Genomic DNA, 20,781 nt, shown 5'->3' on the forward strand with positions numbered 1-20,781 from the left:
CTATATTATATACCTGAAATTTGCTAAGAATAAATGTTAAACATTCTTACCACACACACACACACACACACACACACACACAAAGGTAATTATATGTGGTGCTGAATGTAGCAACTAAACTTATGTGGTAATCATTTTACAAAATACACATATATCAAATCATCACACTCTATACCTTAAATTTACAAAATGCTATATGTCAATTATATTTCAATAAATCTGCTGTTTGGGGTAAATGATACTACCAATCCAAAATTCTGTATCTAGCAAACACACCCACCAAAAATAAAGAGGGAAAAAAAGACTTTTATTTAGAAAAAAAACATAGAATTGTCATTAGCAGTCCAGCACGATAAGAAATGCTAAAAGCAGCACTTCATACTGAAAAGAAATGTCACAAGATGAAAACATAGACCTACAAGTCTGAAGAAGAAACAGAAAGAGTAAATACATAGGAACATATACAAGATGGTGTTTTTCTTAATTTCTCTAAAAGAAAAAACAAAGGAAAATATAACATACAAGACAACTATAAACAAATAGCAAAATGACAGACCTAGAGCCAACCATATCAATAACTGAATTCATCATAAATAGACTAAACACATCAAATAAATGGCAGATTGTAACACTAGGGAAAAAGGGAAAATGAACTATATGCTGTGTTATAACACATGCACTGCAGGTTGAAAGAAAGAGGTTGAAAGAAAGTACAGAAAAAGATACATACAAACAGTAAACAAAAAAACCTAAAGTGGTAATATTAGTTATTGTTGCTGTAGCAAATACCACAAACAGTGACTTAAAACAATGTACATTTATCCTTTCACAGTTCTGGGTGTCAAAAAATTTAAATGAAGATGTTAGAAGACTGCTTTCCTTCTGGAAGCTTCAGGGAAAAATTCATGTCCTTGATTTGTCCTGCTACTTTTTTTTTTTAATGATTCTATTTGTTTGTCTGTTTGTTTGTTTGTTTGTTTTAGAGAGGGGGAGAGGGAGATGGAGACAGCATGAGCAGGGGGAGGGGCAAAGGGAGAAGGAGGGAGAGAATCTCCAGCAGACTCTGCACTGAGCACAGAGCCCGACATGGGGCTTGATTTTGTAACTGAAATCATGACCTGAGCCAAAACCAAGAGTTGGAGGCTTAACTGCAAAGCCACCTAGGCACCCCAATTTTCCTGCTGTTATAGGCTGCCTGAATTCCTTGGCTTGAAGCCACTTCCGCCATTTCAAAGTGCATCACCCCAATCTCTGTTTCTATCATTACATCACCTTTTTCTAACTTTTACTCTACTACCTTAGTGTGATTATACTGGATCTACCTGGATAATCCAACATAATCTCTATTACAAGGTTCTTAATTTAAGCATATCTACAGTTTCTTTTGCCATGTAAGGAAATACATTCAAAGCTTCCAGGGATTAGGACATAGACATCTTTGGAGGTGGGAGTGAGGAACATTTTTTAGCCTACCACAGTGGTTAAATTAATATATGACAAAACTGACAAGACGTACATTTCATAGTTATATAAATCACTGCATCAAATATATTAACAACTGTAAATGAGTATGCACTTAATAATACAACTTCAAAATACATGAAACAAAATCTCACTGAATTGAAAAAAAAATCCATAATCATAGATGAAAATTTAAACACCCCTTTCTCAATAACTGATAAAACAATCAGACAAAAAAATCAGTAAGAATGTAAGATTTAAACAATACTATCAACCATCTTGAACGAATTGAAATTTATCCAACAAAATGACACCAAACAACTACAGAATACACATGCCTTTAAATGTAAATGAAATGCTTACCAAGTAAATTACATACTGAAAAACAATACAAGCTTTAATAAATTTCAATATGTTACAATCTTGAAGATTTGACCAGTAGAGTGGAATCAAAAACCTAGAAAGTTCCTAAATATTTAAAAATTTTATTTTTTTTTAATTTTATTTATTTATTCATGAGAGACACACACAGAGAGAGAGGCAGAGACACAGGCAGAAGGAGAAGCAGGCTCCATTCCATGCAGGGAGCTTGACGTGGAGCTAGATCCCGGGTCTCCAGGACCACACCTGGGACTGAAGGCAGCGCTAAGCCACTGAGCCACACAGGCTGCCCTATTTAAAAATTTTAAAACACACTTATAATCATCATAGAAATACAAATAAAAACACAATGAGGTATTACCTTACACCTGTTAGAATGGGTACTTCTAAAAATAGCCAGAGAAGCCTAGGTACTTTGGCTCAGCTCATGATCTCAGGGTCCTGGGATCAAGACCCACATTGGACTTTCTGCTCAGTGGGGAATCTGCTTGTCCCTCACCCCTTGCCCCTCACTCCCTCACACTCTTTCTCTCTCAAATATACAAATAAAATCTTTTTTAAAAAAAATAGCCAAAGAAAAATAAGAAATACCAAATGTTATTAGAGTAATGGAGAGGATATGAGGAAAAGGGAACCCTGTACACTATTAGTGGGAATGAAATTGGTGCAGCCCTTATGGAACACAGTATGAAGGCATCTTAAAAAATAGAATTACCATATAATCCAATAATTCCACTTCTGGTTATACAGCTGAAGAAAACAAAATCACTATCATATCTTTTATATCAAAATATATCTGCATTTTCAGGTTCACTGCGGCATTATTCACAATAGCCAACACATTGAAACAAACTGCTGATAGGTGACTGAATAAAGAAATTGTGGTATATATACATAATGGAATATTATTTGGTCATAAAAAAGAAGAAAATCCTGTCATTTGTGACAACATACATGGACTGTGAAGGTACTATTAAGTGAAATAAATCAGACAGAGAAAAACAAATACTGTATGATCTCATTTATATATGGGATCTAAAAAACAAAAACAAAACAAAATAAAACCCTGAACTCATAGATACAGAGAAAAGATTGGTGGTTGCCAGACATAGGGAATAAGAGTAGAGGAGATAGGTAAAGTTAGTTAAAAGGTACAAACTTCCAATTATAAGATGCATAAATCATGGGGGTGTAATGTACAGAATGGTGACTATAGTTAGCAATACTGTATTACATATTTGAAAGCTGCTGAGAGAGTAGATCTTAAAAGCTCTCACGACAAGAAAAAAAATTGGTAACTGTGGTGATGGCTGCTAACTAAACTTATTGTGCTAATCATTTTGAAATGTAACTAAACTTATTGTGCTAATCATTTTGAAATGTATACATATATCAAATCATTACACTGTACACTCAAAAGTAAAACATATATGTCAGTTATATCTCAATTTAAAAACAGTGTTACAGGGGCACCAGGGTGGCTCAGTCACTTAGGTGTGTGTCCCTTCAGCTCAGGTCATGATCTCAGGGTCCTGGGATCAAGCCCTGCATTGGGCTTTCTACTCAGCAGGGAGTGTGCTTCTCCCGCTCACCCCCTCTGTGCCTGCTCTCTCTCAAATAAATAATAAAATAAAAATCTTTCCAAAAGAAATCTTTCCCCCAAAAAAACATAAATTAATCAATTAATTTCTTAAAAATTTTAAAAGCAAAAAAAAAAAAAAGTTTTAAAAGCATTAGAGAGGTGAGAGGTGTTAAAAACCCACTGGAACTAACTTGAAATTTTTTTTCATTGATGTAATAATAAAGATAATTAGAAAGAGGGAGAAAAAAATTAAGTTCTGTTAAAATAATTAACATGACTTTTTGTATGCCTAAAATACACACACACACACACACACTCTCTCTCTCTCTCTCTAAATAATCCATGGGTCAAAGAAAAAAAAATAAACAAAATTAGAAATTATTTAAAAACTAAATAATCAAGAAAATGCAACATGAAAAGGTATAGATCACAGCTAAAACAGTGGCTTAGAGAGAAGGTTAGAGCTTTAAGTGAATACAAAAGAAAAAAATTTAAAATAATGTTTCTAATTTAAGAAGATACAAAAGGAGTAGCAAATTAAAACCAAAGCAAGCAGAAGAAAGGTCAGAAATTTTTAAATCTAAACAGTAAAATTTTAAAAACATAACCACAAGGAACAGAAAAATTAACAAACTAAAAATTTGGTTATTTGATAAGATTACTGGCTGACAAACTTCTAACAAAACTTACCGGGCAGCCCAGGTGGCTCAGCAGTTTAGCACCGTCTTCAGCCCAGGGCCTGATCCTGGAGACCTGAGATCCAGTCTCATGTCAGGCTCCCTGCATGGAGCCTGCTTCTCCCTCTGCCTGTGTCTCTGCCTTTCTCTCTCTTTGTGTCTCTCATGAATAAATAAATAAAAAACATTTTTAAAAAAACTTACCAAGAAACAAAAAGAGAAGACAAGTTATGAATATTAAGAATGAAGAGAGTATATTACTATAAAGATATTAAAAGGATAATATGGGGATATTATATTTGTGTGCCAATAAATTTAACAGTTTACATAAAATGGAAAAATTCCTTGAAAAACACAGTTTACCAATTGACACGAGAAAAAACAGAAATTTTTGAATAGCTCTTCCTACTAAGGAAATTGAATTTGTTGGGACACCTGAGTGGCTCAATGGTTGAGCATCGGCCTTCAGCTCAGGGCATGATCCCAAAGTTCTGGGATCGAGTTCTGCATCAGGGTCCCTGCAGGGAGCCCGCTTCTCCCTCTGCCTATGTCTCTGCCTCACTCTGTGTCTCTCATGAATAAATAAATAAAATCTTTAAAAAAAAAGAAATTGAATTTGTTAATACAAATCTTGTTAAGTAAGCTTCATGTTCAGATGACTTCAATAGCATATTCTATCAAATTTCAAGGAATAAACAACACAGTTCCTTCAGTAAATAGAAAATAAAAGTATACTCTTCAACTTATTTTAGGCAACCATCATGACTCTGATATCAAAAGCGACAATTACAAGAAAAAATATTAGACTCCAACACATGAAAATAGACACCAAGAGCTTTGAAAGAAAATCAGCAAATCAAATTCAGAAAAAATATGAGACAATTCATCATGCCAAAGTGTGGTTTATCCCAGGAGCAGACCAATGATGTCTAATTTTACCACTTCTATCCAACACTGTAATGAAAATCCTAGACAGGACTGCAAAGGGACATGAGGAAATTTCTTGGGCGATGAAAATCTACCAAATCTTGATTACAGGGTGGTTACAGTTATGATGCACTTTTTAAGATTCACTGAATTATATCCTTAAGAGTTGTGTATTTCATTACTTATAAATTTCACCTCACCAACAAAAATAAAATGAAACTTTAAGCAAATACTGAACTCTAATTAGTAGGCTTGCTTTACACGATAGTATGGTTTGTCAGTTATAAAACTACTTCCTGTGTTTTCTCATGTGTGAACAAACATAAATATGTTGAGTATAATGAGAGCATGGTTTCTCATTCTTAGAAAGATATATAGGTTTCCTAACTCTGCCTGCTGAGGGGCTCTAAAGCAGTGACCCACAAGTAGCAACAACCACACTTTGTAATCACATCCTGGTCTCTCAACACTACTCTCCACTAAGGCAGAGAAATAACTGATTCTAGGGTAATTAAAATGCAAGATAAACATGGAACATCTGTGTACCCAAGAGTAAAGAATTTGCTCAAAAAATTATGGGAACGTGTCAAAATGACAAAGGAAGGCTCCCACTGGCAGTTTAACATCAACCCACACCCTCCAGCGATTTATCTTTACCTCATCAGTAGGTGGCTTGTTCCTGTGGCAGGAACTATACCCTCTCTTCTGAGGTCTGACTCTACCATGTGGTTGGGGAAGCTAGCTCTTCCTTCAAGTTTCTAAGGTACTTCCTAGCTAACTCTGCTTCAGCCCAGAAGCAGTAGCTACATTTTGTAGTTGTTATTTCTGTGTAACTTCTGGATAACCTAGAGTTCTTGTTTATCCCCTCTAATTATTTTTTACTAGAAAATAAGTCTGTAGAGCAGCCCAGGTGGCTCAGTGGTTTAACGCTGCCTTCAGCCCAGGGCATGATCCTGAAGACCCAGGATCAAGTCCCATGTTGGACTCCCTACATGGAGCCTGCTTCTCCCTCTGCCTGTGTCTCTGCCTCTCTCTCTCACTCTCTCTCTCTCATGAATAAATAAATAAAATCTTTAAAAAATAATAATAATAAAAAAGAAAAGTCTGTATTAAATTTTTCCTTAAAAATTACTGATATAGTATCTCTCTTCCAACCGGGTCCTGGCTGATACAAGAACACACCACTTCTCTCTTAGTGTTATCAAAAAATGCATACCTAATATAATCATGAGGAAATATCAGACACACCTAAAATGAGAGACATTCTACAAATTAAGTGACCTGTACTTTTCAAAATATGAAGGACAGATAAGATGAAGAAAAATGACAACTAACTACAATGTGTGACTCCTGCTTGACTTCAGTGGTTGGGGAATGGGAAAAAAATTATAAAGCATATTTACTGGGATAATTGATGAAATCTGAATATGGACCATAGATTAGACAATAATATTCTATCAATGTTATAGTTTCTAATTTTGGATAATTACACTGTGATAAGGTGAGAATGTCTTTGTTCTTAGGAAATACACACTAATGTACTTAACAGTGATGGGCAACTTCCAAATTGTTCAAAATAAACTAGTGTGTGTGTGTGTGTGTGTGTGTGTGTGTGTGTAGGGGGGGAGACTAATAAAGCAAATGGGACAATTTATAAACAACTGGCAAATCGAGGTGAATACAAGGTGAATACGATACTATTCTTGCATCTAGAAATGATAAGTCATATTAAAATTGAAAATTACTAAAAACAAATATATATATATATTTATTTATTTAGTCCTTGAAATATGTTAAATATTTTAAAAGGAAAGCATCAAAAAAAATAAAATAAAATAAAATAAAAGGAAAGCATCAATCAAAATTCAAAACTGAAATCTGGTTTAAGACAGCAAACTAAACACATGTATAACAAGATTAAGAAACTACCAAACAGGGCAGCCTGGGTGGCTCAGCGGTTTAGCACCGCCTTCAGCTCAGGGCGTGATCCTGGAGATCCGGGATCGAGTCCACATCGGGCACCCTGCATGGAGCCTGCTTCTCCCTCTGCCTGTCTCTCTCTCTCTCTCTCTGTGTGTCTCTCATGAATAGATAAATAAAATCTAAAAAAAAAAAAAAAGAAAAGAAACTACCAAACAAATTTTGAAAGATCCCTCAGCAGATCAAATTGTGATCAGGGAGGATTGATAGTGAAAAGCAAAACCTGTACCACATACAGAAGGAAGCTGTTGAGAGGTTTAAAAAGCCATTCCCAACCAAATTCCCAGCTCAAAGTTAACAAAAAAGCAGATCTTCTCAGATCAGGTCATCAAAGCAACGGATTGAAGGAAGAATTCAGGATACAATAGTCTCATCTAACCCACAGTTTCGCTTTCTATGGTTTCAGTTACTCAAGGTCAACCACATCCTGGAAACAGATGATCCTCCTTCTGACTTATCTGTCAATAGCAGCCTAATGTTAAATAATACCTATGTCATTCACCTCACTTCATCTCATCATGTGGGTATGTTAACATCTCCCACCATCACAAGAAGGGTGAGTACAGTATAGTCAGCTATTTTGACAGCGACCACACTCATATGTTGTTATAATTATTCTATTTTATTAGTAGTTATTATTATTAAACTCTTGCTGTGTCTCACAAACTTTATCATAAGTATGTATGTATAAGAAAAAAATATAGTATATATTAGGGTTCAGTACTGTTTGTGGTTTCTAGGGGTCTTGGAATATATCCCTGTTGGACAAGGTTGGGAGGGACTCTTTCTCTCCTCTGCTTATACTAAACAAAAGGCATCCTCAGCATTTGATTTTAGGACAAAACTCACAGAACTGCTTTCTAAACAAAGTGAGCAATTTAACCTTGTATATGAGGGGGGTGTGGGTTATGGGTATGATGTCCCTGTTAATGATGTGGCTGGAGAGAGAGCAGAAAGGTAAAAACAAACAAACAAAAAACCCACTAAATTTCAGTTTTTGCCCCTGACACAGGAGGTTTCCACAATGGGCACTGAAGTCTGAGAAGCAGGTAAGTAACCCAAGTTATCTGTAAGTGGATGGAAAGGGAACTCTCCCTCCTTCTCACTCCTATCTGACAAGTTATTCATCCTACTCAACTGCTTTGCTGGACCTTTCACCACTTCCAACATGCACCCACCTTCCCTCCAGCCCAATGCTACTCTAGGCAATGACCAAGGGGCAAGGTTTCTGAAGTTAAAATTTGAATTCACCAACAAATATGTATCAATTGTAGAATGAAAGCTCAATGTAAAAGGGTTTTATTTTTTTTGTCTTTTTTTTCTCATGGATCTCCAAAAATCTGTAAGAGTGTAAATTGCTCAGTAAATATTTGTTGAATGAATTAATAAAAGTAATTCTGTAGAAATAACTTAAATAACCTAACTCTAGGGGCACTTCGGTGGCTGCCTTTGGCTCAGGTCTGATCCTGGGGTCCTGGGATCAATTCCCACACGGGGCTCCCAAAAACAAGCCTGTGTCTCCTTTTGCCTATGTCTCCGCCTCTCATAAATAAATAAATAAATAAAATCTTTTTTAAAAAGTTTATTTGTAAAGTTAGTGACATGGAGAAATACTTGATACTAAATGTTTTTTAAAAACAAACAGTAAGGGATCCCTGGGTGGCTCAGCAGTTTAGCGCCTGCCTTTGGCCCACGCGTGATCCTGGAGTCTCGGGATCGAGTCCTGTGTCGGGCTCCCGGCATGGAGCCTGCTTCTCCCTCCTCCTGTGTCTACCTTTCTCTCTCTCTCTCTGTGTCTATCATGAATAAATAAATAAACCTTAAAAAAAAAAAGAAACAGGTAACATATTCCTTTTTTTTTTTTTTAATTTATTATAGTCACAGAGAGAGGAGAGAGAGAGAGAGAGAGAGAGAGAGAGAGAGAGAGAGAGGCAGAGACATAGGCACAGGGAGAAGCAGGCTCCATGCACCGGGAGCGCGACATGGGATTCGATCCCGGGTCTCCAGGATCACGCCCTGGGCCAAAGGCAGGCGCCAAACTGCTGCGCCACCCAGGGATCCCCAGGTAACATATTCCAAAGGGAAATACACAACCTCTTGGTGGGTTTATGTATTTTTGTTTTGTCCTCTGTATTTTCTGATTACAAATTACTTTTATTATCAGAAAGAAACTCACCTTGTAATTTTCTTATATTTTTCTTGAGAACACATCCAAACCCAACCCAGACATGATAACCACTTTGGCTGCATTCAATGTACCTACTAATAAACAAATGCAGGAGCCTCTAAAGTGAACATAGGTATCGCTTGAGAGCTTGGACTCTGAAGACTAACTATATGCATATATAACACCTAAAATAAGAAACCTGAATACTGACACCTTAAGAGCTGTGGGACCCTGAGTAAGTTACTTAGCCTCCATGAGCTCTAAAATTCAAGTGGGAAGGGCAGCCCCACTGGCTCAGCGGTTTAGCGCCGCCTTCGGCCCTCGGAGGGCATGATCCTGGAGACCTGGGATCGAGTCCCACGTCGGGCTCCCTGCATGGAGCCTGCTTCTCCCTCTGCCTCTCCTTCTGTGTCTCTCAGGAATAAATAAATATCTTTTTTAAAAAATCAATTAAATAAAGCACTTAAAACAGGGCACCTGGGGGGGCTCAGTCTAGAGCACGTCGGGTGGTGATTTCCCAGTCCTGGGATTGAGCCCCCATTGGGCTCCCCCGGCAGGGGGCCTGCTTCTCTCAGTCTATGTCTCCACCTCTCTCTCATGAATAAAATCTTTAAAAATAAATAAATACAGCACTTAAAGCATGCCGGCACCACAGAACTACGTGCGTATTGGCTTCTATTATTACTGGATTCAAAATATTGTACTAGCTCTGATGAGAACCATGAATCAAAATCCAGTCCCCACCCGCAAAGGGGGGGGGGGGGGACATGCAAAAGCCACGTATGAGTAAAAAGCATTAGAAAATCGGGCTAGAACCAGGTAGAGGCAACTGTCGGGCGTTTAGAGGAAAGAGATCTTCATTCCGAAGAGTTAATCCAGAAGCTCCCAGGAGCAAAAGCATTTGAACCGAGTTCTAGGAAGGCGCAGACTCCAACAAGCGACGAGTGAGCCAGACCTCAGCTGGAAAAGCAGAGGAGCTTGGCCAAGGCACAAAGGCTAAAACGGAATTGCTCTTTCCTCCAGGACACCAGAAACGCCGACCGGAGGGAGCGAACGGAATTGGGTTACGGAGCCTTCGTCACGCAAAACGCCTCGAGGCCTCCGGTGAACAGACCTGGCTGCCGTGTTTCACGCAAAATGACCGGGATGGCGAGGTCTCGGAGAACGGTATCCGTAACGACGGACTCCAAGTCCCAAACCGTAGAAAGGAAATCAAGAACAAAGGTGTCGTGTCGTCCAGAAAGGCACGACTCCCGCCCGGGGCCCAGTCGCTGTCCACTGTCCTCTACGTGCCGAACCTGGAGACAACGCGACTCGGGGCCCGCAGACGGCGAAACAGCGCCTCCCGCAGGCGGCAAACGGCCAACGGCCAATGGCCTGGGGAAGTACCGGGAGGGGGAAGAGCGCTGCGGTAAGAACTACAGCTCCCACCGAGGCGCGGCCCACGGCCCCCTTTCCCGATTTCCGCTTCCGCCGCCCGCCTCCGCGTACCCCCTTCAGGGGGACCTCCCGGGGAGCCGACCTGGCGCGTGACCCCGCGCGTGACCGCGCGTGACTCCGAGAGCCAGGCGTCCGGAGGCGGGACTCTGAGACCCCATTGGTAGAAAGGCGCCCCGAAAAGGGGGACTTCGACTTGAAAATGTCGATAGTGATTGGAGTTGATGGAACGGGGGCGGGGCTAAACGCCCAGGCTCCTGGCCAATCAGCGTCTGGGATGGGCCGGGAGACCGGGAAGGGGAAAGGGGCGAAATGGCTCTGCGGTCACATGCCGCGGGGTCTAGTGGGAGGAGCAGTTGCCCGGAGGACGCCCGGCGCTTCCTGTTTCCGGTTCCCCGAGTGGAGCACCGCGAGGCGCCCTGGGGAACGCTGGCCTTTAACACGAGTCCCGGGTCCGGGGTCTGCGGCTGGCCCCTCGCTGGCCCCGTCGCCCAGCCCCAGACGGGTGTTCAGCCGGGGATCCTGCGCCTTGGCTGCTCCCTTCGCCCGTGACACGTGAGTGTGAGGGGCGTGGAGGAGGAGGGGAGCCGAGAGCGCTCACACCTCGGCGCCGGGGGCGGGGGCGGGGGCCGGGGCCGGGGCCGGGGCCGCTCGGGCTCCTTTGGCCAGGAGCGCAGCCAGAGATCCAGCTCCGGAGCCCTAGGGCGCGAGGGGTAGTTAGAGCCCCGAAGGGAGCGAGGGAGGACGGACCGCCCCAGCCCGGAGAGGGAACCGACGTGTATTCGGAAAGCAAAGAAAGGCGGGACCCTGGGTATGGAGTCGTTTGAGGGCTCAGCGGATACCTGGAGGGGGACTTCTTGATCTGCATCGTGAAGGAAGGTAAAGTGGCATCATTTGGGGAGGATATGGCCCTAGGTGATTGAGAAATCAGGAGACTGGACGGAAGGAGAATTTCCAGAATCCTGGAAGAAGTTTGGAGGGGATTCGTGGATGGTATGGAGGAGCTAATAGAGGGTTTCTCTAGTGTTTTCTCTTCGTAGGGAGCTTCCGCCCCTCGACCTAGAGCTACTTCTCTCAGGCTTTCCAGCATTGGGGCGGTCTAGCTACTTGAGGCTGCTCTTCTAAAAGTGGAGGCTGCTGGAGACGGGAGATAAGGGCCGCTACCGCAGAAAGTAGAAATTACACTGAGAAGCGGAAAACGTTCATGGCTCGTCTTGAGGGGTGGGAAAGAGTGGTGCAGACGCCCCGTAGTGTGAACTGCTTCCCGATTCCTGGCTTGGTCATTGGTCATCCCGTTGAAGAGAAATGTTTAGCATTACCAAAATCGTTCTGTTCCAGAACGAGAAAACTGAAGAGGATATTTCAAAATCTTAAAGTCCTGCCCTTTACTTCCAAAGTACGTAGACAAACTATTGCACCTAATTATAGCACCTTAAGAGGGAACTACGGCAGCCCTTCGGTTTCGTACTCTCCCTAAGAGATGTTTGCACCCTCGTATTACAAATTTTCCAGAAAATAGCTGTATGCCATGAATCATCCGAGTTGTCCCACCAACTTCATACATGTTTAATACTTGTATAACCTAGGGCAAATAATTTACTCTCTGTAAGCATCAGCTTCCTCATCTGTAAAATGAGAGAAATGATACCTACTTTTCTGGGCTGTGAAAATTAATGTAATCTAGATGAAGCACTTAGAACATTTGCACTGAGTCAAACATATAGACAAACATTAAGCAGAAAAGAGAAAAGAATGTTAAGTTGATTCTCATCCTAACTTGAACCAATAAGCAAATGAAAGATCGTTAAACTCAACTAATGCAGACTGCAGGGTGTTTAACCCTTTATCCTATCCCAATTTTGTAAGATTCTTTGTTTTAATTTGGGAAAAGAAATCATCAACTGTTAACAGATAAGAAACTAACTTTGAAGCCAAAGAACACAGTCTTCTGTATGAGCATTCCTCCAGAAAACTGGTCCTGGGAGGGGGGTGGGGAAGCTTGAAAGTCCAGGATGTTGAGTGCTCACTTTGGCAGCACATATAGTAAAGTCCAGGATGTTGGAATTTTAAATTAGATCATGAGAAAATATAAGGAATATGGCATGTATAAAATCAATCTAATAAAAGGAATCTCTTAATATTTTTTAAGGAACGCAGCTGGTCACGTAGTGTGTTGAGCAATGAGTTAATTTAGGGAAGATAGGAGTTTGAGGTTTGAGTTCTTTATTCCACCTCCTATTCAGTGATCTGTGTGAGGAGTCACTTCCCCCTGCTTTGTCAAAAAGAAAGCAAGGCTGTGGCTGCCTACTCTGATCCCCAAAAAAGTAATGTGAAAGGGGATATACATGTAGTGGTTAAGTGTAGACCATGAACTCTGGAACCAGACGTTCTGGGTCACTCCACTGGCTGTGCCTCAGTTTTCTCATCTGTAAATTAAGGACAGTGATTGTATTTACTGCATAGAGTTTTTGTAAGAATTAGTTAATGCATGTTAAGTACTTTTAACAGTAAAAAGCAAGCATTCTATTAAGTTTCCTATTACTGCTTTAAATGTGTTTATGGGGGCCTTACACTTTATGGTTGGCGATGATTATTCTCTGGAAACATTTTATTAATACTACTATAGTGAGTTGATTTTGGAAATACACAAAGTCAGGGAGACAACTTCCCAAGCATTTTTTGCTCTAGTGGAGTGTGGAAAACAGAAGGTCAAATGTAAGTTTAGTTAGGAGAGATTTCAGTCAGGGCTCAGAGCTTCCATTTTCCAATCTTTAAACTTACTAGTACCCATTAAACTCTGCCTAGTTTTATATTCTAGAAATGCACTGGAGGTGATAAACCAGCCTGGAAAAGAATTAGAGGACTTTAAAGAGTATTAACCAAAGCCCAGGCTTGAAGGATGGAAGCATGTTATTATAAGTGGGAAAAGTTTGGAAGAATTAGATCTCTGTATTGCAGCAGTAACACTGTTATGAAATTAACAAGTAGCAATGGACTGGAGGACCATTATTGGATACCAGAGTGAAGTCTTTTGCAAGGGTAAATCGGTATATCCTTGGTGTGAAGATGGATTAGAGAAAAGAAAATGAGCCTGGGAAATGGAACCATGTGTTTCCATTCCTAGAGCAATACAAGGAGCAGATGAATTGGAAAGTAACTTAGTGACTCCCAAGAATTGTCAGCAGTTAGAAGTGTACAAAGACAGTTCTGCTTACTGGAAATTTAGAAACTCTTGTGATTTGTGACATGTAGAGCCCTAGGTGGGTTTTGGAAGACTTCTTTAAACCGCTCACTTGGACCTAGTGAATTTTCTTCTTCCGATGATTAAAATGATTGAATGTTTTTTGAGATGAGCCATTAAAGTAGATAAATGTCAAGTTTGTAATGCTGTGGCTATGTGTATCTCTAGTCGTCTTTCTTATGGTAAATGTGAACAAAGACTGATGGATGCTCCTGACTGTTGACAGAAGTTAGGACCCAAAGTACTGAAGTCCCTTTCCCTATTTTACATATTTCTCCATAACTTTCAACTAGACAATATCAAGTGTTAAGCTATAATTTAAGTGTTATCTTAGGGAGGGCCACAGGTTGGAGCAGCTTTTATGTACTAGTAATGATTTTATTTATTTTTTTTTTTAGTAATGATTTTAAGATTTTTTTTTTTTAATTTTTATTTATTTATTCATGATAGTCACAGAGAGAGAGAGAGAGAGAGGCAGAGACACAGGCAGAGGGAGAAGCAGGCTCCATGCACCGGGGGCCCGATGTGGGATTCGATCCCGGGTCTCCAGGATCGCGCCCTGGGCCAAAGGCAGGCGCCAAACCACTGCGCCACCCAGGGATCCCTAGTAATGATTTTAAATATGAGATACCACAGTCTAACTTTCTACAAAACAGTAAAGATGCACATTCTCTCAAAAGAAATAAAACTTTAAAAATAAAAAGAGAAACCTAGAGATTAAGAATCCTATTCTGGAAAAAAAAATCCTATTCTGAATATTAAAGGACAGGAAAAAATAATGGATGAAAGCTAAAATAGATGCAAGAAAATAAAACCCAACATGATAATGAGGAAAACTGACTGGTATAAAATAAGTGATGGATGGAAGATAAAACTGTAAAACTTACACATTCATGTGCTTTCTCTCTTTCCCTTCTCTCCTGATCTTTCCCTGCTTCCTCAACACACACACACCCTCTCCCAAAAGGATGTTCCCCTTCTTCAGCCGCTGGAGGACTGGACTGCTCCTGCCACTGCTCCTAGCTGTGGCAGTAAGAGAATCCTGGCAGACAGAAGAAAAAACCTGTGACCTGGTAGGAGAAAAGGGTAGAGAGTCAGAGAAAGAGTTGGCTCTTCTGAAGAGGCTACAACCACTGTATAACAAAAGGTAAATGAAAAGAGCTTTGAAGGGCTTCAGAAAATAACTTTGTTAAAGAATCTTTTCCTCTGAGGCGCCTGGCTGGCTCAGTCGGTGGAGCATCTGACTCTTGATCTTGGGGTTATAAGTTTGAGTCCAACACTGGGCACAGAGATTACTTTAAAAAAATAAAATCTTAAAAAAAAAAGTTTCTTCTACTTACTGAATTTATTTTAGTATTTCTACTCTATGTGGAGGGACTACGTGTATAATAACCTCTGGGAGATGGCTGTAATCTGAATGTTCGTAATACTGATCTCATTGTCCATGATATCTTGCCCCCCCTTTTTTTTTTAAGTAGGCCGCATACCCAACACAGGGCTTGAATCCACAACCCTGAGATCAAGACCTGAGCTAGAGATCAAGAGTCGGACACCTAACTTACTGAGCCACCCAGGCATCCCTGCTTACAGTTTTTTTGTTTTTTTAATGCTATAGAGCAAATTCTCAGCCCAGTTTTTAATAGCAATGTGAGTTCTCTTATGCAGAAGAATAGCTATTTCCAAGACTGGATTCAGGAGCAGCTTGTAGGAATCTAAAAGCCTTATTTGGTACCTCCATATAAAAGGAATTTAGAAATATCAGATAAACATTGAGGCCTGTAAACATCATGTCAGGACTCTTCAGGTACATAAATCTGAAGATGATCTTCAAGGAACAAGGGACCATGGGATACTTCCCGTGAATGTAAATCCTTATTCACAGGGAAATAGCAGCTGACACTCCGGCACAGTCTGGAACAGGTATTCTAGAATATCTAGCTGTCTGGGATGTTGTGTTTTAATCTGTCATCATCAACAATTAGGATTGTCTCATGATTCAACAAATAAAAATTATTCACTAGTAGATGGATATCTCATGATCAACAAATTTACTCACTATTACATTTAGCTGTGACATCAGGTAAATTGATCACTCTTGGGATGGGGAATGGGGAAGGAGTGTAGAGGAAGAGAGGCTGCTTCTCCTAAGGCTGATAGCCAGTAACTCTTCTCTTCCTTCTTTCTCCTCACTTCTCCTTACAGCTTTCAGAGCACTGTGGGCCAGGGCCCAGACACATATATCTACATGTTCAGGGTGTGCCGGGAAGCTGGCAACCGCACCTCTGGGGCAGGCCTGGTGCAGATCAACAAAAGTAACGGGAAGGAGACAGTGGTAGGGAGACTCAACGAGACTCACATCTTCAATGGAAGTAAGACTCTCCCTGTTAACTGACCCCGAGTCAATCCCTCTGACAGTCCTGTATGTGTCAGCCTTTCTCATTCTCTTCAGAGTATCATAAGGTGCACGTGCTTCAGCTCACCTGAGACAATAAATCACAAGATACATAGTTCCACAGCTCCTCTGGAGCCATGACTTAGGACCTTGGTATGTTTGTTTTAAAGTTAATGAGAAACTTATGCAAAAAGAAGAATCTAGCTAGGATTCTGTAGCTTAATGTGTTTTTCAAGCTAGACTTAAAAATATCAACCACGACCATTTCTCATGGAATTAGTCCAACTTTGCCAGTTACATCTTTAGAGATTAAGCTTTTATGCAAGCCAGTCTATAAAAATTGTCCTACTGACTTGTGCTATTATGTTTCTCAAAAGCCATAAAATCATTTTGCTGGAAAGGACTATGAGCACCTGTGGCCTAATTCCATTCCTTAAGCAGATAACTGTATTTTCCAGTGCAGATTTTTGTTCATATCAATAATATAATAAAAAATAACATCAAGAGTTTGGGAGTAGGGGTTGGAAGACTGGATTTTTGACCGAGCTCATGTTTAGTTGTCCTGTGACTTTGAGCCCCTGCTATGCCTGCGCATAACTGGGGCCACCTGGTTCCCCCGCCACTGACTCTTTTAACCGCAAGCAACATGGCGGCACCCATGTCATTGTGTTTCTTCATATGCAAGATTAGAAGCAGCATCTTTATTTACTTCCTGTGATTGATGAATCAAAGGATATTTTGCAAAAGAAACTTGAATGCAATAAATATGAGAGAAGAAATGGCTCCCAATTTTAAAAATCCTCCACCTTGAATTTATCTGTGGCTAATTTTAAATCTTAGGCTATCCCTGATCTAAGAATTTTATGGAACCTCTTCTTTCGATGTTAGCAGGTGTTCAGAAAATGTGAATCAGTGTCAAAGTATGGGTCATAATTGTTTTTGCACTATCGGTTGCCTAACTTTATTGTGGAAAATTAAGATTATTACACGAATATCTGATTTTTAGTTATCTTAAGGGAACTCAAAGCTATTAGGAAAAAAAAGCAAGTTTTAGCTTGTTATTTCTTGGTTCCAGAGCTCATATTGACAAGGGTTATTTGAATTAAAGCCAATTTCATTGAACTCCTCAATTCCTTTCTACCATAGTACCCAGGCCTGCCTCTGCTTTTCCCCCACCCCAAAGCAACATTCTCATTGTCCCTCCTCAGGTAATTGGATCATGCTGATCTATAAAGGGGGTGATGAATATGACAATCACTGTGGCATGGAGCAGCGTCGCGCGGTGGTGATGATCTCCTGCAATCGACACACCCTAGCGGTGAGGCATCCTGGGCCACACTAGCCTAGAGAGGAGATGAAAGGACTGACCTGAGGTGGGAGAGAATTTCCAGAGGGAACAAGATACATTGGGATGGATAAGGGAAAACTAGTTCAGTTTTTCCCTCTGCCACAGACCACCTATCTGCCATCATACATGGAAAATAAGTTGTTGAACCAGGAGAAAGCAAATGTTTTTGTAGCTTGTGGGTTTTCTCTTTTTCTAAATAGGAGTCAAAAGGAAATGGTACACTAAATGTAGTGTTATGTCCTTTCATCATCAGGACAATTTTAACCCTGTGTCTGAGGAGCGAGGCAAAGTCCAAGATTGTTTCTACCTCTTTGAAATGGATAGCAGCCTGGCCTGTTCTCCGGAGACCTCACACCTCAGTGTGGGTTCTATCTTACTAGTCACGTGAGTGCTTTTCCCTTTATCAATCCAAACCTTCCTTTTTTTTTTTCTTTTTTCTTTAAACTCAATTACTTGGTGATGTTTAGACTCAAATTGTGTGTGCTATGCCATAACTGGAGGGGGCAAAGCTTTGTGTGAGAATCCTCTAAACTCTATGCAAGTTTTTAAAAATTAGGTATGTTTCGCCCCTGATAAATATTTGCATTTAGAGGTGCTTTATATCTCATTACTGGAGGACCGGACAGTTTTTAATACCATTCTATTAGATTATAAGAACTTTTAAAGAAATGAAACTGTATAGCTAACAGGACCTATCCTTGGCTAGAAGTCAGAGTCACATACTAGGTCTTATTTTTTCCTGAACTTTTGCTTTTAGACAGTGTTCCAACTGGTTTAAGAAGGTACCCTCCCCAGGGTTTTTTTTCTTCTGTTTTTATGGACTGTAGGAAACAGCTAATGAATAGAAAGATTATCTTTATTATTGAAGTTTTACCATCCCTCAATTATTTAAGTAGAGAGGTCTCTCTTCCATAGGTTTGCATCACTGGTCGCAGTCTACATCATCGGGGGGTTCCTATACCAGCGACTGGTGGTGGGAGCCAAAGGAATGGAGCAGTTTCCCCACTTAGCCTTCTGGCAAGATCTTGGCAACCTGGTAGCAGTAAGTAACAGGACTACCTGCTGAGTCTGGAGCCTGCAGGCAAGGGTTGAGTGACCAACCATCCTGGTTTGGACCCAGACTGAGGGATTTCTGGGGACATAGGACTTTGGGTGCTAAAACAGACATCCCAGCAAAACAAGTACAAAGTATTCATTGGTCCTAATACAAAGTAACAAGTAGTATAGCATCTTAGTGTCTGGTCTTTCTAAAGACTTGTTGGAAGAGACACGCTGTTGCTTAAATTGAGGAATCTGATAAAGCTATTAAGGGGCCTTGATGGGGAGAAAGAAGGACCTAAGGAGAATTTTTCTCCTGTTAGCCCTGAATTCAATTTTGGCTGGTCCTGGGTTTTCTCTCCATTATCTTTGAAGAAACCTAGTTCTTGCTGTATTCTTAGGCCACAGGTACATTTTGCCTCACCCTAGAAGTTGGTTATTCCAAATGATCATTTCCTTCCTTTGCTTCTCTCTACAGGATGGTTGTGACTTTGTGTGCCGCTCTAAACCCCGAAATGTGCCTGCTGCGTATCGTGGTGTTGGGGATGATCAGCTGGGGGAGGAGTCAGAAGAAAGGGATGATCATTTATTACCAATGTGATTGCACTTTAAATGCCCAGCTGCTTCTTCAGTCCCCCAAACCAAAGCATACTCAGCCAGATTTCTTAAGCAGTCTCCACTCCAGTCTCTCATCCCACCCTTAACATTGCTCTTGCTTTTCAGTTTGCTGTTGATTTGCATTCTCTTCTACTAGTAGAAATGCCTTCCCTTGATTCCCTATTTTATTGTTCCTCTAGAGAGGTACAGTTGTAGGACAGAGATAAATAGGGCCTGTGCAAAAGAGGCCATCACACTATCTCTTGCTATCAGAAGGTACAAGTAGGATAGTTACAGTGAACAAAAAAAAAGTGTGGCAGGCTCCCTGACTTTTTTAAACACATTTTCACAAGTTTTTGAGACACTGGATTTCTTTAATTAAAAAAAAAAAAGGCAAAGAAACATTATTTATACAAGGTTTGATTGCTTTCATGCTGTTACTCTGTACTCTACAGTAGTCTCCATGAGAACCTGGATGTAATTTCTTGCTGTTTGAACTACTCTACAGTGTAATACTTAGTTGCATTCCAAGTGTTGCCATTTGGTCAGAGCCTGGAGATGTTGCAGACTTCCTTCTCCCACCTCTGGGATTAGGATGGGGAAAATATTTAATTTCCCACTCAGAGGATTATGAAATACCATCACATCATTTGTTGGCCTTGGAGTGACCTTATTGTGGAACTGGGCCCTGGATTGGGGGCTCATGGTCATTAGTCCATTATGTGGCCAAAATGCCTTATCCAGAAGTCTAGTCCTTCAGAAAGGGAAGGTGAATTGGACCTCCTGTGCTACAGGGGTTCCAGAAAAGGAAGTCTTTACCTGTAGTGGGATCTCCTCAATGGCTTTCTTCTCCCACTTGCAGTAAAAACTTGGCCCAAGCTTTTCTTCCAAGATGTTTCCCTCTACTAGTATTTCTAAATATGTTGCACTTTCTTCGCAGGCATGTCGACTTCCCCTTTGCCCCCCCAAATCTTCTGGAAAGGGAATGAAAGCAGAGGTGGGACATCTAGGGCTTTGCCATCCTGTGCTCTGGGTGTGGAATGCTGCTGTACCTGTCCCTTCTGGCTCAGGGAAGTATCTTCTTGCCCACAACATTTCTGTGGGGAGAGGTTCTGAATCCTCTGATGCTTCCACTTTTTTGATAGGCCACGTGCCCAAGAAGCCTGGCCCAGTCTTTCTGTAATAGTGAACCTGGGCCATTGAAGAGTAACATGGCTCCACTGGACACAAGAGGATGGTGGAATCAATAGGCAGGGGCTTTTTATAGCCTTTAGGGAAGAAAATGAAATTATTTCATCTTTGGACTTTTAAATACTATTGGAATGATTTTTTTCCTTCTTTCTAAACAGGGAAAATAATGTTATATAAAAGCATCCTTTTTGTTATTTGTTTGCATTCCCTCCCCACACTGGTGTTTTAAAAATGCAGAAACAAAAAAGGAAAAAAATTACATTTTTTTGTACAAAAACACTTAAAAAATTAAAAAAAAAAAAAACAGTTGCCCTTGTCTTTTGTATGAAAGAGTAGAGACACTGAAATGGAGTAAGAGACAA

The 20,781-nt window shown here is 40.6% G+C and overlaps 2 protein-coding genes and 1 non-coding gene across 11 annotated transcripts in view; 2 read left to right on the top strand and 1 right to left on the bottom strand.

Annotated features, from left to right (window-relative positions):
- The window catches only part of KLRG1 (killer cell lectin like receptor G1), a 45,422-nt gene extending 35,192 nt beyond the window's left edge, over positions 1 to 10,230 (bottom strand). For all 7 annotated transcript variants that reach the window (XR_007406606.1, XR_007406605.1, XM_049102896.1 and 4 more), the window contains exons 1-2: positions 9,185 to 10,230; positions 4,115 to 4,263 (exon numbers count right to left, since the gene is read on the bottom strand). The gene's annotated coding sequence lies outside the window, so the exon portion shown is untranslated. The remainder of the gene's footprint in view (positions 1 to 4,114; positions 4,264 to 9,184) is intronic.
- A 657-nt stretch (positions 10,231 to 10,887) lies between these two features.
- M6PR (mannose-6-phosphate receptor, cation dependent) lies at positions 10,888 to 20,725 on the top strand. Of its 3 annotated transcripts, XM_049102895.1 has the most exons (8): positions 11,026 to 11,167; positions 11,951 to 12,008; positions 14,821 to 15,000; positions 16,056 to 16,222; positions 17,454 to 17,563; positions 17,847 to 17,977; positions 18,509 to 18,635; positions 19,110 to 20,725. In XM_049102895.1, exons 3-8 carry the CDS (start codon positions 14,822 to 14,824, stop codon positions 19,230 to 19,232), a joined length of 837 nt encoding a protein of 278 aa, XP_048958852.1. In that variant the 5' UTR covers positions 11,026 to 11,167; positions 11,951 to 12,008; position 14,821; the 3' UTR covers positions 19,233 to 20,725. The 3 variants fall into 3 exon arrangements, with proteins under 3 accessions (XP_025310802.2, XP_048958852.1, XP_025310803.1); XM_025455017.3 differs by lacking the exon at positions 11,951 to 12,008 and having other exon boundaries at positions 10,888 to 11,167; XM_025455018.3 differs by lacking the exons at positions 11,026 to 11,167; positions 11,951 to 12,008 and adding an exon at positions 11,302 to 11,491.
- LOC112665701 (small nucleolar RNA SNORA76) lies at positions 16,791 to 16,895 on the top strand. The gene has a single exon (XR_003140532.1). It is a non-coding gene; the product is annotated as a small nucleolar RNA SNORA76 (small nucleolar RNA).
- Positions 20,726 to 20,781: the final 56 nt, after the last annotated feature.

Source organism: Canis lupus, chromosome 27 (genome assembly GCF_003254725.2).
Source record: "Canis lupus dingo isolate Sandy chromosome 27, ASM325472v2, whole genome shotgun sequence".
Classification (NCBI taxonomy): Eukaryota; Metazoa; Chordata; class Mammalia; order Carnivora; family Canidae; genus Canis; species Canis lupus.